This window comes from Silurus aristotelis (genome assembly GCF_946808225.1).
Source record: "Silurus aristotelis genome assembly, chromosome: 18".
NCBI lineage: Eukaryota > Metazoa > Chordata > Actinopteri > Siluriformes > Siluridae > Silurus > Silurus aristotelis.
Genome location: NC_139591.1, coordinates 3,145,942 through 3,162,612, shown reverse-complemented (window position 1 = coordinate 3,162,612; position 16,671 = coordinate 3,145,942). Strand labels below are relative to the sequence as shown.

General features: G+C 38.0%; 1 protein-coding gene across 1 annotated transcript; it reads right to left on the bottom strand.

Annotated features, from left to right (window-relative positions):
- Window positions 1–976: 976 nt before the first annotated feature.
- Window positions 977–15,902, bottom strand: ankrd55 (ankyrin repeat domain 55). Its single transcript, XM_083567724.1, has 11 exons — window positions 15,549–15,902; window positions 14,044–14,163; window positions 13,528–13,658; window positions 11,386–11,495; window positions 9,394–9,454; window positions 7,941–8,069; window positions 5,728–5,912; window positions 4,052–4,219; window positions 2,585–3,212; window positions 2,399–2,489; window positions 977–1,622 (listed from the first exon to the last, which is right to left on the bottom strand). The coding sequence occupies exons 1-11, from the start codon at window positions 15,586–15,588 to the stop codon at window positions 1,336–1,338; spliced, it is 1,950 nt and encodes a 649-aa protein (XP_083423850.1). The 5' UTR covers window positions 15,589–15,902; the 3' UTR covers window positions 977–1,335.
- Window positions 15,903–16,671: the final 769 nt, after the last annotated feature.

Here is a 16,671-nt window from a genome sequence, read left to right as displayed (position 1 = left end):
CTCACTGTGAAAACTTGTACTATGGAAGCCCTAAGAGGACAGTTTTTTTTTTTTTTCATTTTGCTTTTAATGATTAAAATACTATATATAATGTGTATATATATGTTGGGTTGGTCCCCTTTTTTGCTGGCAAAACAGTTGTGACCCATCGAGCATTAACAGCATTAACTTCTTCAGCAGTTCGAGCTACAGGAGCTCATCTGTTGGATCGGACCACACAGGCCGGCCTTCGCTCCCCACGTGCATCAGTAAGCCTCAACCGATCATGACCCTATCGCCTGTTCACTGCTGTTCCTTCCTTGGAGCACTTTTGAAAGGTACTGACCATTGTAGACCAAGAACATCCCACAAGAGCTGCAGTTTTGGAGATGCTCTGGCCCAGTCGTCTAGACGTCACAATTAATCAAACTCGCTCTGATCCTTGTGTCTGCCCATTTAGTATTGGGTTACTTCACCTTTCGCTATAATAAAATTTTACATTTACTTAACTTTAGAAACCCAAACCTGCTCCAGCATGGTGATTCCCCTGTGCACAAAGTGAGCTCCTTGAAGATCTGGTTTACATGCTTTGGAGAGGAAGATCTTGCTGCTATAGAGCTCTGATCTCATTCTGAACACCTTTGGAATGAATGTGAACGCTGACTGCACCCCAGGTCTCCTCACCTACATCAGTACCTGCCTTTCTTAACACCTTTTTTGGCTGATGAACACAAATATCCATAAGCACACTCCAAAATCTAGTGGAACATCTTCCCAGAAGAGTGGAGGGAATTATAAGAGCAAATTGGGAATAAATGTAGAATGCAGTCATTCATTTATTTATTTATTTATTTATACTTATTTGAATATTATATGAAAAATATCTGCACCTGCAGTTTTGTGTCAGACAGAGTTGTTCTTAAACATGATTCTCAGTATAAAGTGGCTCATTGGTCTAATTGGTGTCACTGTAGAGCATTTTGAAGAAAGAAATGTGTCCAAAAAGTACATGCTCATTTATTCATGTTCATTATTTAAAACATTTAAATGAAATAATCAAATCACAGGTGTGTTTGTGTAATGTGTTGGTAAACCAGATATCGTACACAGTGCATGCCGTAGACAAGAGTCTATTCTTTTGTAAAAACGTTTGGAAAAATAGGCTGATAGCTTCATAAACTTTATCAAACTTTTTAACAATGGCAATGCATTCGAATGAACCTTCTCCCTCCACAGGTCCTCGTGAAAATATGTACTGGAATTTAAGTGACCGTCCTGAAGATCTCAGTGTTTTCAAAAAGTAGTTTCAATGAGGCTGAATGATTGTGTTTTCATCACTAGTTTGCTGAAAGCGCATCAGGGTCTTCTGTCACTGTCAGTCTCCAGCGTGTTCGGGAGTTTCGGAGGCGACGGGCTTCGTTTTCTTTGGGGTGGGATAGCAGGAAGAACTTGTATGTTCCGCAGTGGCTCGGTGCTCAGAGGAGCAGAAAAGGAACACAGAGATTGGCTCTGATGGATGCTCGGTCTGTGACTTTTAGACATTACAGGAAGAGGTAGTCCTGCTAGACTCCGTCCCAGAGAGCTGAGAGGCAGGGATTTGGACTTCCTTACTCCTTGAGATACTTGGTCAGGTGGCAGAGAGACTAAATAAGAAGAAAAGCAATTGGAAAAATTAGTTATAGTAATGTAATTTGATAAATTTTAATTTTAACTGAATAATACTTCAAAGAAAAAGAAAATTGTGCATAATTTCTGTGAAAACCTTTGTATTTATATTTCTCAATACCAGCAAAAATGAGTAGCCTTCATAGTAAGTAGTAATCAAGGGCATCGTGAAAAATGTGTTGTGAGCAATGATCTCGTGTTATGGCATTTAAACTGTATGTTTAACTCAAAATGTGAGAACAGCCATTAGAATTAAGCCATTAAAGCCACAAATTGAGCATGAGGTAATAGTTTGCAGGTTGACTTCCCGTCTCCACACTTGCTGAACATGCTGTGCAACATTAGCTCTGCTTCCCTCGTGATGCATTATTATATTGAGCTCATATGAAACAATTGTTAATAGCGAAAAATTACACACATCGCTGCCATTTTGAGTCGTCTGTTTGACAGTCAGCTACAGCACTTCATGCATTGTGATATGGGATACTGGTATTTGGTGTATTAGGGGCATTAGAGGACATTAGGGGCAGGCTAAGAGGGGCAAGCTGTCACTCTTGGGGTCGTTGAGCAAGACCCCTAACCCTCAGTGCTCCAGGGGCACTGTATCATGGCTGACCCCAGCTCCTAACATCGCTGGGATATAAAATGTATGCTACTATAAAGTGCATGTAACAAATAAAATTTAGCTTTCTTTCTTTTATATTTAAGACCAGTCAGTATTAAAGCATCCCATCCCTGATTAAAAAAAACTTACATCTGTGAGTGCAGTGGTCACGAATAGGAGCCAAGCTGTTACGAGCCAAGGCAGAGTCCCTCATTCTCAACGGTAGAAGATGAGTATTTGCAACTGTTTGAATATAAAAAAACAAACAAACAGGTGTAACATGGACAATGTTGAAATTGTTTAGCGATATAATAGATGTGGGTTTTGTAACTCACCTTGGTCATTTCTCTGGATATAGGGTGTATGGTTGGAGCAAAGCACATCTATAGGACTTGGTGTTTCGTGCAACATCCTGTCAGATGGTGGCGTCACCCAGGCCTTGTGGTTTAGCAACTGGTTAGATTCTGTTTTCCAGGAAGGCCCAGTGGCTTTCTGAGCCTTTGTTCTGCTGTCAAACAGGTCATGTTCACTCTTGCTTTTTTGTGATCTGTGAGCCAAATGATTACCCATCTGCCCTGACACTGTTCTACGGGGTGCGTTGTGCAAACTGGTTAACAAAGAATTTCCCAGTGTGATCGGTGGAAGACTCTGAGTGCGTATAGGAGGTAGGCTCCTGTGGTCTTTAGCATTGGGGTCGTCAAGCCTTTCATTAGGGTCGTTAGGCTGCCTTCTGCTGTCCTCCTTGCCTGGGGGATCAACAATACAGTCAAACATGGTGATGATGTCGTCCACTTCCGAAGTCTCCTCTTGCAGGTGCCGCTCTCGGCTCAGCTCCCTTTGACGCACCGCACTCATTTCTTTTTTTTTTTTACATGAGAAGATTTGGTTCAGAACACGGAATTTTCCTTCTTTCCTGATTGCCGGGTCACCGCTCTGGGAAAGTAAATGGCGGGTTGATTCAGGCCTGCACACAAGTAAGATCACAAGGTGTTAATAATGTGGGAAAACCCCTTTCGGTTAGATTAGTTGTAGCATGCCAAACATCCAAATGACTAAAGTTCATGCTTTGCTATCCATGACATACTCATGACACATAGTATGGCACCTCAGCTATAATTAACCAAAATATTTTGCTGCCTAGGATAAATTTCTGCAATGTTAAGGAAGGAGCCAGGCTGATGTGGTTTCCTTTCACAATGAAAGGAAACACTTTTTTAATCAAGATTTTGACTAGATTCATGGTAGAAAAAAAATGGGTAATACACCAAATCGAGGCAGTTTTGTAGATCCAAATTCCAGTGTTGCTTCAACACTGTAGTTTTGTAGTTAGAATGGGAAACCTTCTGATTTTGACACATACAATACAAACGAGTAACATTGTTACAGTTCAGGAAACCCTGTAGTTGTCAGAACTGTTTATAGACCAAAATGTCATAATTTCCCTTTGTGAAGGAGTTTCAAGTTGCCACACCTATACAGATTTATGTAAATTGAGGTTTGAAATGAAATGTGGGGTAAAACACTCAAGGTTGTTTATCTGGATGAAAAAAATTTATCTAAATGTAATACAAAAAGACCCCCACCTTGTCTGCGTATCATCAGTTGCAATGACATGCAGCCTAATGATAAATGTATTCTATATCATGTGCATTTTCCTTTATTTGGTAAACAATTTGACTAAAACTGGCATGAAACAGGGTATACACGTTCACAGAGTACACATATAAACACCGATCATGCATTATGGTTTTATTTCTTTTCAAATGGTCAATTTAAGGGTAACTTTTAAATAGAAACTCTAACCTGCTGTCAGCTGAGAGCAGTTTGATGCAGGCCGTGTGGCCGCAGTACATGGCGTACGTCAGTGGCGTGTTCTCGTTGATGTCTCTCGGACCGAGCTCGACGCCCAGCTGTAACAAAGCTTGCACACACTCCTCTTTTCCTGCTGCAGCTGCCCAGTGCAATGGCGTCCTAACACAGGTTTTTGCATAAAGAACAAAACATTGCATAATCATTCATTCATGTTTTATTCACACATTACGTTGCAATAAATGAGCAACAAACCCATTTGTATTTTAAAATCAGATTGCGGCAGGAACCCGCAAGCTTATGCAATGCAGCAAACAAACATTTCTGCTTGCTCGAATCTTTTTATTTTTGGACTCTGGATATCATATTCCAAAGCTTTCTCAAGACATTATCCATGACTTGTAAACATAAGTGCTGTTGATCATCAAATGACTCACAATTGCTGGTGTGCTATATATAGAGACTTGAATTGCTGTTAATGAATGGCTGTTTAAATATAGCTAAATCACAAAACCAATAAACTGCTTGAAAACATGTAAGAGTAATAAACATTTAATTTATAATTTTTTTTGTATTAAATCTTGAAATTTAAGCATCTTCTCTGGGTTTTCTGTGAAAAGAAAATCTTTGAATTCTTCTGGTAAAATAAAAGGGTAAAATAAATATATTTTGCTGGTGATAAGATACATATTCCTCCTTTTATTTTTTTATGTAAATATTTTAAGATCAAATAGATTATTCATTTTATTTCCTTAAAAACCTTATTAGTAGCATATCTCTGTTTAAATATCTGAGTGACTCAAGTCAGAAAATTGTATGTATGAGTGGTGATGTAAAATTGAAATCAAACATGACTGGGCATGACATTCAATATATCGTTATTCATAACTCAAGCACACATATCTACGACATCATTTGTTTACTTAAATAAAATAAAAAATATATACATTTTAATCACTAAACATTTGTTTAACTTTGTAAACATTTGTTTACCAAGTCTCAAATCAAGCACCAAAAACCGCCATGATGCACACATCCGCTAATTAAAACCATCCGTGTGGAAACAACAAACATAACAAAAGTTCCGTTTGGTGTCCTGATTATTTACGTGATTGAAAACACCTTTAAAAGATTTACAAGAATATTTTCCCTACATGCTCTATGGTGAATATGGTTTTACTAATAATACACATACATTTGCATAAGGCATCCATGGCTATGATGTATTGAAAACTTGAAAAGTATTAATTTAAGGTACATGTATAACAGAAAATAATTGTGAGATTAAGTTGCGATTAATCATAAGTTAACTCATGATCATTTTAATCAATTTAAAGCCCTAATATATAAATATCTGAGTGGCATACTTTCCATGCTAAAAGTTAGCCTATGTACCTTTTTTTTTTTTTTGAGGAAGTATTGTTATTATCTTTTAAACAGAACATCCTCAAGTCGCTGTTACAGGATGCCTTTTTTTAGCTTCTGGCTGGGGATTTTTTTTATAACATGTTGTTTGTACCTGTGTAGTTTTTTATCAGAACATTACAGATGCATTTAAAAAAAAAAAAGGTCAAAGTTTATTTTAAAAGGAAGTTAAAGAAAAAAAAAAAAAAAGACATACAATCAAGGTGAAGTGAATCATAAGACAAGCAGATGTACCAATATCTTACCGCTCATCTACATCCAGAGCCTGCAGATTGGTTTCAGGGACGTGTGCGAGTTCGTAGATGATGTCACTGTAACCTGCTGCGGCAGCAATGTGAACGCAGGTCTTGCCGTTCTCATCATCGTAGTTTATGACGGTCGAACCGAGGTGATGATCGAGAATTAGCGAGCACATAAATCTGCTACCACTCTGTCAAACCAAGGGGGAAAAAACTCATTTTTGTAGTCAAATGAGAAATAAGAATTGATGAAATCACACCAGCTTTATTGCTTTAATCACAGGTAATTGATTGAGTGGGACGAGGTTTTGTGTTAAATTAATGTGTGTTAGAAAACCACAGGGCATCAAGACATGGGCCTCATTAGGACTGCAGACACACAGATCTTAAAATGAATACCTTTAAATAATTAACTAGGGATTAACAAGAGAATGTATACCACAGTGCTGCTGGATTTGAGATTCTCATCGGTCAATAGGTGTTAATTCATTTTACATAAGAGTGTAACATTTTAATTCTCATTTGTGATTTTATTTTTGTCGATAGTAACAGCTTAAACATGGATCTACACATCGTAACCATCATTGTATAATACTGTATCATCAACATGGTAAAGTTTTCTGTAGGAAGCATTTATAAAAGCGATCTCCATTGCTTTCTATCAGTCATGCTTTCAGTTACAGAAGATAGACTGTGAACATGACCATTTATATCAAATCTTAAGTTAACAAATGTAAATCTTTATAAAGTTGTAAAATACATAACATAGATGGCAGATTTGGGGACACCTGAATTTTCCAGTCATATGTGGTTCCTCCTCAAATGGTTAGCACAAAGCTGGAGGCACACAATTATATATGATGTCTTTGGATGCAGTACCACTAACTTTACTCTTCACTAGGAGACCCAAACCTGTTCCAGCATGACATTTCCCTCTGCACAAAGCCAGCTCCATGAAGAGATGGTAAACATGAGCTGGAGTGGAAGATCTCCTGGTATTAATTATATTAAACAGCTTATTAAACAGACTGCGCCCTGGCCTCGTCACCTCGCCCACCTGACTTTACTAACACTCTTGTTGCTGAATTGATCTCCAGAAATCTCCACAGGAACACTCCAGAATTTGGTGAACCGTCTATTGGAGGTTATTATAAGAGGAATGTGGATTATGTGTGGAATTGGATGTTTAAAAGCACATAACAGGCAGGTGTCCACAAACCTTAGTCCATAAAGTATATATTACAATGATTAGGACAGAAAATGGGATTTTGGTGTAATATTACATCAGAAATGCATAAGAAATAAGTATTTTCAGTTCTGGGAATGTTTTCAATGCCGTGTTGGTCATTGTGCTTGATTGGGCTAGTTTTAGGTTTTTTTAGTCAGTTTTTTCAGATAAAACCTGATAAAAACCTGTCAAACCAGGTTCCTGATCAAAATAAGATAAGAGATTGTACATATGACTGCATGTTGTTAATACTCAGTGGCTTGTTATTCACTAGCGGGCTATAATCAAGAGTCATAGCCTCTTGGCTTAGTTTGTTTTGAGGATACAGCAATGTTATGTGAACTGACATGTTTTGTGAGCATTTTACAACACTGCATGCAACTGTAAACGGATAAAATCAGTGCCATTGTAATCTAGACCAGCATTCTCTGTGGTGTTTTTATTTTTACTCAGTATCTATAGCTCATCATATCACATTATTACTCTCTTATTACCTCCAACTGTTTTATTACCCACTGTGACCAGATGGTTTGATGTTTGTAGCAACTGTTTCATTTTTTTCCTCTTTCCTCCTTTTTAAAACCTGTTCTCAGGTTTTTCCCTTTTTTATAGCATATCAGTGCACAAATAACTGAGTCACTGAGTGATGTGTCACTGTGAAAATAAAACTATACATGAATAGACAGGGAATTCAGTATGTATTCATTCATAATGCTTTCAGTGGTTTTGTACATGGAAAAGCAGGGTGTGTGACAATTTGTTATGTACTTTTTTTTTAATTCAATACATTTAGTAGAACCATGTTTAGGCAATTTATGTAGCCTCTGGAGTTTAAGTTTACATTTAAGTAACGTTTACAGCATTTGGCAGACGCATGATTTATCCATTTCGACTTACATTTATCTCATTATCCCATACAACTAAGCAGTTACAGGGTTGTTCAGGGGCCCAAGAGTGGCAGCTTGGTGTGACTGGGATTTGAACTTCCTACCTGCACAGCCCAGTGAAGTGCGGTTTTAAAGTCTTTATCGACCAGTGTGGGATCTGCCCCTTTTTGCAGCAGGGCCTGTACATGCTCTGGACGGTTATGGAAGGATGCCCAGTGAAGAGCTGTCATGCCCTAAGACAAAAGCAATAATTTTACTTATAATATCCTAAAAAAAGCAACTTAGTTACCCATTATCAGACATCAAAATAGTTATAAATTTTGCCGGACACAATGTATTTACATTTAAGTTTTATGACGTTCACATATTAGGGCGTTATACATATCTGCTTTTAAGATATTAAACTATAAATATATTTACTGGTCCATTCTAAGCATGATTTAGTACTTCATATATCCTCTCTGATGTTCTGTATGTATAAAACTATGCTTTTCACTCTGAGCAAACATAAATTACATGATGCAATAAAGTTATATTTGACTTCTAGAGCATCCAACTCTATTTTTTGTGGCGTCTAAATGTCACCATGTGTGAAACCATAGCCAAAGGTGAGTCATGGTGGGGTTTTAGAAGAGAGCAGATTTTGTCTGATTGTGAGCATGAATCACACTCAGGCTCGGTCTTACGGATGACTAAGGGTAATAAGATGAATGCTAACAGAAGGCAAGATCTTTTTTAACCTGAGTTTAAAAGTTTCCGATTTGCTATTTTTTAGCATACCTGAAATGTGAATCTTAAGTCCTATAATCTGATTTTACATTTATTTTATGAGCAAACTTATCCAGCATTAGATATCTTGCTAAAAAATCATGGGATAATTTGCATTCAGTAACTGGTATGAATCCAAGGGCCATTTCTTGGAAGAGTAACAGTGGTGGTGAATTTCCTGCATTCTTATGTATAGTAGAGGAGATAATAACTTGGTCTCCTTCTGATTTTGTAAATTTACTCCCTTACAAAGAAAATAAACAGTCTAGAATTGCCTACATGCCCATTAAAGTCTGCCCCAATCACCATTCGTTCATTCCTGGTACACTCTCCACCACTTCATCTGACTCACACCAGAATTTTTCCTTCTTCTCCATCTCACAACCCACTTTTGCCGCATAAGATGGAGCACACTGATTAAATAAAAGGAACAATAAATACAGGATAAAATATATTAGATAAAGTAGTTAAACTAACAGCGTCTTCATCTTCTGTTGAAGTAAAAGCTTCTAAAGTGTCTAATATGGACAAAGCAATCTACATCAACCTGTTTATTATGTTGTTATAACAGCTTGCCAAGTCATGCAGTTATATGATCTACGAAACATTTTTCATAGTATCAAAACAAATTCACACACATCGGTCACCTCTGACTTACATTTCAACCTCATAGTTTTTGCACCTCAGCTCTGTTATGTTAATATTTACTCCTTAAAGCAAACATATGTGGTAAATAGTAAATTGTAATAATTATAATAGTAAAAGAAGAAATGTTGAAACTTTTCTTACCTCATTGTCTTGATGATTTATTTCACACAGTGTTGATTGCTGCAATAACACAGCCATGAGTCTATGAATGACAAAAATTGCATAATACTGTCAGGAACATAGTCATAGTACTCATACTATATATGATTAATAATATACACTATGAGGGCAAAAACAGAGATGTGCAAAGTAGCAGCCTGGAGATAAAAATAGCTTTTGGTGACCCTTGATATATATATATATATATATATATATATATATATATATATATATATATATATATATATATATATATATATATATACACATATGATTTGATATTTTAAATATATTTTATATATATATATAAAACAGATCTACTGTATCATGCAACAGTTGACTTCATAGAATGTTTGTGCATCTTTGTGCTAAAGTTTTAGGACATTTGACCAACTCATCCATATGTGGTTCTTCCCCAAACTGTTGCCACAACGTTGGAAGAACACAATTGTGTAGAATATCTTTGCATACTGTGACATTAAAACTTCCGTTCACTTGAACATGTTTCAGCAATCCACTGTACACAAAGCAATGTCTAGACATCACTATTTGGCCCTTGTCAACACCTGATCAGACAGACAGACAGACGGACGGACGGACGGACGGACGGACAGACAGACAGACAGACAGACAGACAGACAGACAGACAGACAGACAGACAGACAGACAGACATATATAGACAGACGGACAGACAGACAAACAGACAGACAGACAGACAGATAGATAGATAGATAGATAGATAGATAGATAGATAGATAGATAGATAGATAGATAGATAGATAGATAGATAGATAGATAGATAGATAGATAGATAGATAGATAGATAGATAGATAGATAGATAGATAGATAGATAGATAGAAACCTCTGGTCTAAATGATTTAAATTATTACATTTAATCTAGTTATGTCCAACATTTTAGCCATGTAATAAATCTTAAATAGATGTAGTATACTTGCTTTGTAATATACTTGCAGAAGTAGTAACTCTGATCTGTTCCTATCAGGTTTGCACTGAAGTAAGTCTAATTAGTCATATTTTTCACAGGGTTCCCAAGTTGAGAAATCTAATTGAAAAACACTTATGTTTACTCAAAGCGTCTGGAGACTGCATTAAATCTGCACACACTGCTCATTATAATCATTGCTAGTACAGTGGAAACAAGCTGCCAGATGGACAAAGAGAAACAGGAAGCCTGACTGAGTGCTTAATTTTTTATTGTTGTCCTCACACACCAACACCAGAATACAGTAGTGCAGATTTGAAACAGAGCTGTAAAAGGCCTGTCTTTTCCTCTCCTGCCATTATGGGAAAGGAAAAGTGCTGCTGGGAATGCCTACGTGCAGATCAAAGCTCTCAGGTTGCTATAGGGACTGCATGCATTTACTGGTGAGGGTGTTCCCATTTGAGGAAGGGAACGTTTATTAACACACAATGCATCTTGGCCTAGTGTCGCTGATGTGCTGACCCAGCAGCTGGGTCTACTTCAGCGTACTTTCACTTCCTCTTGCGGGCTTTGGTTTCTAAATTAATCCAAGGCAGTTCCACAAAGCGAGTCAAACCAGTTCCTTTTAAATATATGAAATATTAATCCATAATAATATTGAGTCTATGTTTTATAGCTTTATGCTTTCACCATAATCAACCAGCAGTGATATAACCACAGATTATCAGGTCTTTTTTAAATCATTCCTGATGAATATTGAAGAATAAATAGCTTTCGGAAGTGATTTTATTCCCAAATGTGTGTATAAAGATCTTATTTGCTTGATGTCAAGAACTTCCCTGAACTTTTAATTCAACCATTTGAATGGTACATTAGATATGCAGCTATGCTTTAGTAAGGAAAATCATGACTGTTTTAAGTATGTGTGTGTGTGTGTGTGTGTGTTTGTGTGTGTGTGTGTGTGTGTGTGTGTGTGTGTGTGTGTGTGTGTGTGTGTGTGTGTGTGTGTGTGTGTGTGTGTGTGTGTACCTGAGGTCAACCTCGGCTGTAGCAGCATGAAGCGGTAAGCGACCGTTCTTATCAGGGATATTCTGTTTTGCCCCATTTCGTAGTAGACACACACAGCCTTCCAGCCAGCCCTTTGAAAGATTACATACAAAGCCGTATCAGTGAACCAGCTTGAAAAGTCACACAGATGCAGTGTGATTTTGTCAGGCAAGCCAGGTGGTGGAAAATTTTAGAGCCAAAATTAAACACAAGATAACGAGAACAAAAACTACAGCAACAAAAAAACTTTGGCTAATAAACTACTGAACATAGTTGCTGTTCATATTCTGTCAGTGACAAAAAAAAATACTGAAGCAATTTAACACTTCATTTATGCTAGAACTGACTTTCAGTTCCCATTTCCCTCAGTCTCCAACCTTCTGTAGACTGGTTTCGTAAAAAAAAAATTCATATTTGCAGGAGTAAAAAAAACTATTGATATAAAAATACTTTTATTGTTTAGAAAGTGAACAATAATTTGAGAACAATATTTGATTTCTCCTCGCTAAACTGTTTCTCGAGCACGTTCTCTCAAGACCACTGCTATTATGTAAATATGAAGTATCACAACACTACGGAGACCGAGCCGTGTCCTGAGAGTCACATAGAACACAGATTAACATGGCAGAGGTAGAGCTGTAATTTCCTGGATTCAGAACAGGAAAGGAACGCATGGTTGAATGAAATTTTTTGTTTGCACAACAAAGGCGTGTTTGTGAAAGTGCCATGCGTTAGAAGTAAAAAGCCACTTGAGTAAATTGATGATTTGATGTCTGTCTAAATCCATCGCACTGCATTGAATCGCATCGTGTTGAATCAAATCAAAATCGGATCTGCATCGTAATGGGGTGAATTGTATCGTATCATGTCAGTAGCTGCTTCATATGTATCTTTAATGCATCGTATCATTGGCTATGCATCGAGATGCCTACTGTGGTATCTATATAATTTTGGCTAGTTTCCTCTTTTATGGCTGTTTAGGTAAATCCATAATAGTTTCCACTGAGGGATCTGAACAGGTAGCAGGTGTTTGCAATTCTTCTTGCAGACAGCAGAACGCTCAAGAAATTACACAATCGTGAAATTGTTTAAAGCTACTGTTACACAAGAAGTGAACTTTATCACCGGCTTGAACACCCAGTGCTCTTGACTTCACAAATCTGATTAAATAAATGTTGATTCATTTAGTATTAATACAGGTTGTGTTTTACAAGCTATTAATGATCATTTTATTAATTCGTGGCACTGCCTCGCTCTGTTTAGGGTTGTCCACAGACTACGCTACTGGAAAAAGAAACGGCATCAAATTGATATCAGAGTATCTTACTTCTTTCAGATGAATGCAAATCAGTTAATGCTGATATATCCCATCGTTTTATTTTTGTCCCAAGATGAAGAGATGTTGATGTGACATTTTTACTTTCAGAAGTACCACATATGCAAATTAAACCAACACTCATCAGTCTTGGACTTTCCCGTCTTACACATACACACAAATATGATATTGTCTGAAGGGGAAATATAAACAAATTGATAAGATGTGACTCCCTTTCATCTGTCGCATAAGTGAAAACCCTATTATTAATCGTATCATATAATAATAATAATTATTATTTTTACTATCATTCCCATTTAAATATTAATTGTTGCAACATTCCTATTTGTGTTGAATGTGAAACAGGTCAGGTAAGGGTAGGGTTACAATGTCAAGTTATGCATAACACATTTTAGGATGCTAAAATGTGTCCTTTTTTTTTTTATCTAACAAAGAGAAATATTTTATTATTGATCTTTTTTATATATATTAGATTTTTTTTACTCACTTAACTAATCTGCACTTAACTAATCTAAAAAAAATTTCATAGGTCAGAGAAAAACGGAAAGAAGCTTGGAAAGGAACTGTTATAACAGTTCATATATAGTTATAATTCAGATATAATTGGCCAGATTTTAGCATGTACATTTATCAGAAAGTAATAATTTTCTGGTAACAGTAACTCCAATTCAAACACCACACTGTCACCTGTCACTGATTATTTTCCTATTTCAGCACACCCTCTCACATTTTATTCCTTACATGGAAATTCCAATCCCAAAGTGCATCCCCAAAGCTCTGGCTAGTACCAAGTATGTAGCGAGGGAAAGCGAAGTCCTGCCACAGGCATCCTGAGTGTTGATCGATGCACCCATTTTCAGCAACAGCTTGACTGTGTCCACCTGTCTCCCAGAGACGGCGTGCATCAGCGGTGTCGAGCCTGGGCCAAAAACAAAAACAAAAGGCATTTGAGGACTTTCAGGCAAGGTCTACATGTGCAGAAGAGCTCTGTCTCCAAATTACATCATCTAAATATACCTGGTGAAGGTGAGTGACAGCAGCCAGGATGAAGCCTGGTATAAAGTGTGTCATTTTATTTAACTTATACCAGCACAAAACAAAATCTACTTTCTTTAATTTGGACATTTTTATACTATATATAGTGAAAATATATATTAATTAAAGTAAAATAGAATGAAGTATGTAACTAAACAATCCTGTTCAGTGTTGCTTAAACAATTATATACTATCTTAAAGAATTAAAGAGGGCAGTTGTATGGGAAAGTCTCCGGAAAATGGCTAAAGCTGGGTCGTATTGTACATGCCTTCACTGTCACAGCACTCCAGAATGGAAGGATCTTCACATATCGTGGTTGTCAGACTGTTGACATCCCCTGTAGCTGCTGCTTGGAACACCACATTCAAGTCCACCTCCTCAGCACAGTCTGACAGGAACAAAATGTGCATTTACATTCATTAACTTGGCAGATACTTTTCTTGATCCAAACTGGCTTACACGCAAGGCAGTCCAAGTATCTAGCTGTTGAAAGATTTAGCAGTCTTTACAAGAGCTATACATTTTACTTTACGCTTTTTTACAAATTTCTCTCATATTTCCATGTAAGATTTGGTTAATTAACTCATTAAAATAGGTGATAGCTGAGAATAATGAGATATTCTTGGATTGTGGCTCTGACCAGCTCATTTGGATCCTAAATGTTTAACTGCAGTCAGATACGTGAATGAAACAAAAACATGGATAAAGTTCATTTTCCTGAGTTCATGGTTCCTAAACTGAACCTATATTGACCCTAAACTTACCCTGACACTACATCAGGCCAAGAAAGACTAACCATTGTTTCATTGCCGGCCAATGGTTCAATCTTCTTCTTCTTCTTCTTCTTCTTCTTCTTCTTCTTCTTCTTCTTCTTCTTCTTCTTCTTCTTTCGGGTTTTCCCATTAGGGGGCGCCACAACGGATCATCCGTGTCCACACACCCCTGTACTCTACATCTGCCTCTGTCACACCAACTACCTGCATGTCTTCCCTCACCACATCATAAACCTCCTCCTTGATCTTCCTCTTTTCCTCCTTCCTGGTGGCTCCATCCTCAGCATTCTCCTACTGATATACCCCATGTCCCTCCTCTGCATATGAGTCAATGTTCTTGTAAATAAAATAAATGTTGTTGATAAATACGAGTTTTATGAAGAAAAAACAAGAAAGAAGAAATGCTTATCATAATGTAATGCACATTTTTCACGTGTGTTGTCCTGCAAGACACCCTGTTCTGGTCCAATGTGTTGTAGGATATAGGAAGAGGACTTACAAAGGCCCAGAGGTCCCAGATTTGCTGAACTATCCCTGCTTGAGCTCGATCTTAAGCCTGTCCCTGAAACACTGCACAGGAATAAACCCTAAATAGGATGCCAGTCCTAGGATCTTAGGACATCATGCACATGCATCTAGAAGTTATGTTGTAGATATTCTATAGCATTCTTTTCCAGCAAGGCAGGAGCTGCTTCAGTGTCATATGACAATAGTCGTAGCCTATCGAAAGCTTTGACACACTTCATCAAAAGTTCCCTAAATGTGCAAACTTCAGGTATAGAACATTAAACAACCATTTGGGCTTAGTGCTAACTATAAACCTGGTGTGGTGGGTTTTATGCTCCCCAGGCACATTTTGCTTTACTCTCCCATCAGTAACCCATCAGGCTGAACAGCCACTGATGCGAGCCGGGCGTCACCATAGCAACAGCGGGCTGTACCCCCCTTTGCCCCCCCCCAGCAGCCACCCCCAGCATCCCCCCCCCTTCTTACAGCTTACCTTTAGGCTGGTCAAAAACGGTAGCAGAGGGAAACTCCATGACTGAGAATCACCAGCACCAGAGAAGGAGAACACACAGCTTCCAGAGAGAAGGAAGAGTATATCCGTTTCTATGTCATGGTTGATTGGTGCTCCTGTTCTCCCCTGAATTACCCTGAGATACAGATATAAAGGCAGGATGGAGGAAGAAGGGGTAGAACGAGAGAGAAAGCTTGGCAGAAGAAGTCGGAAAACGCGTGGACTCTAAGGTGAAAAAGAGAGGAGAAGAAAGGAGAAGAGAGGAGAAGAGAGGAGAAGACGCGCCGCTTCTCCGTGATCGATGAGCATGAATGGGGGAATCGCAAGGTGCGCACTGCGCACGCGCAGAACCGACACCGACAGCAACACCACCGCCAGCAGCATCAGCATCCCCAAAGCAGCCTGGTGTCTACACGACCTCACGGACTGTTTTAATACTAATCGAGACTCGTCGTGCTGTAATTAACGGGTATCAAGGGGTCATGTTACACTTTGAGCTGGAATAAAATGTCAATAAAGAGGGATGGAGGAAACCCAATCTGGAACCCCTTAAACATGAAGAACTGTCCGAATGTTTAGCTCATGCATGGATATTTTACCTAAAGCTGTTAATATAAAAGTTGTCAATAGGAAACCTATTTCTTGGTGAAAATGGTTTGAGGGTCTGTTCATATCTCACATGGCTGTCATTCTTGTTTGTGGAAAATGCAGTGAGATAATCAGAATAAATAAATAGATTGCCAACTTGGTGATACAGGGACTTAAACCGCTGACCCAGAGCTGACACTTCCCCTATTTTTGGGGTCAGCCATGGTACAGCAATCCTAAAGCATATAGGGATCAAGTTCCTTGCTCAAGGGCCCGACATGGGCTTTTCAGTGCTGGGGCTTGAACCCCTCAACCTTTGTGATTAGTAACCCTGAGTTTCAACCACTGAACCACCCACCACATTACAAACCTTGCAAAGAAAGCATGTCCGAAATATAAACCAAATCTGGGCATTCCTATAGTATATTTTTAGACTATCAAACGATTTTAATGCTCCATTTATATTTATCAGTCAGCCTGTCACTATGGGAAACCTCGAGGATATTGGCTAATAATG

What these genes read in the sequence shown, in the direction of transcription:
- ankrd55 (XM_083567724.1), bottom strand. Translation starts at nt 15,588, where the DNA reads ATGGAGTTTCCCTCTGCTACCGTTTTTGACCAGCCTAAAG. An exon ending in ACAGCCGAGGTTGACCTCAG is followed by an intron (nt 9,455 to 11,385) that starts GTACACACACAC and finishes TGTCATTCATAG; the next exon opens with ACTCATGGCTGTGTTATTGC. An exon ending in CACTTCACTGGGCTGTGCAG is followed by an intron (nt 5,913 to 7,940) that starts GTAGGAAGTTCA and finishes TTGGTTTGACAG; the next exon opens with AGTGGTAGCAGATTTATGTG.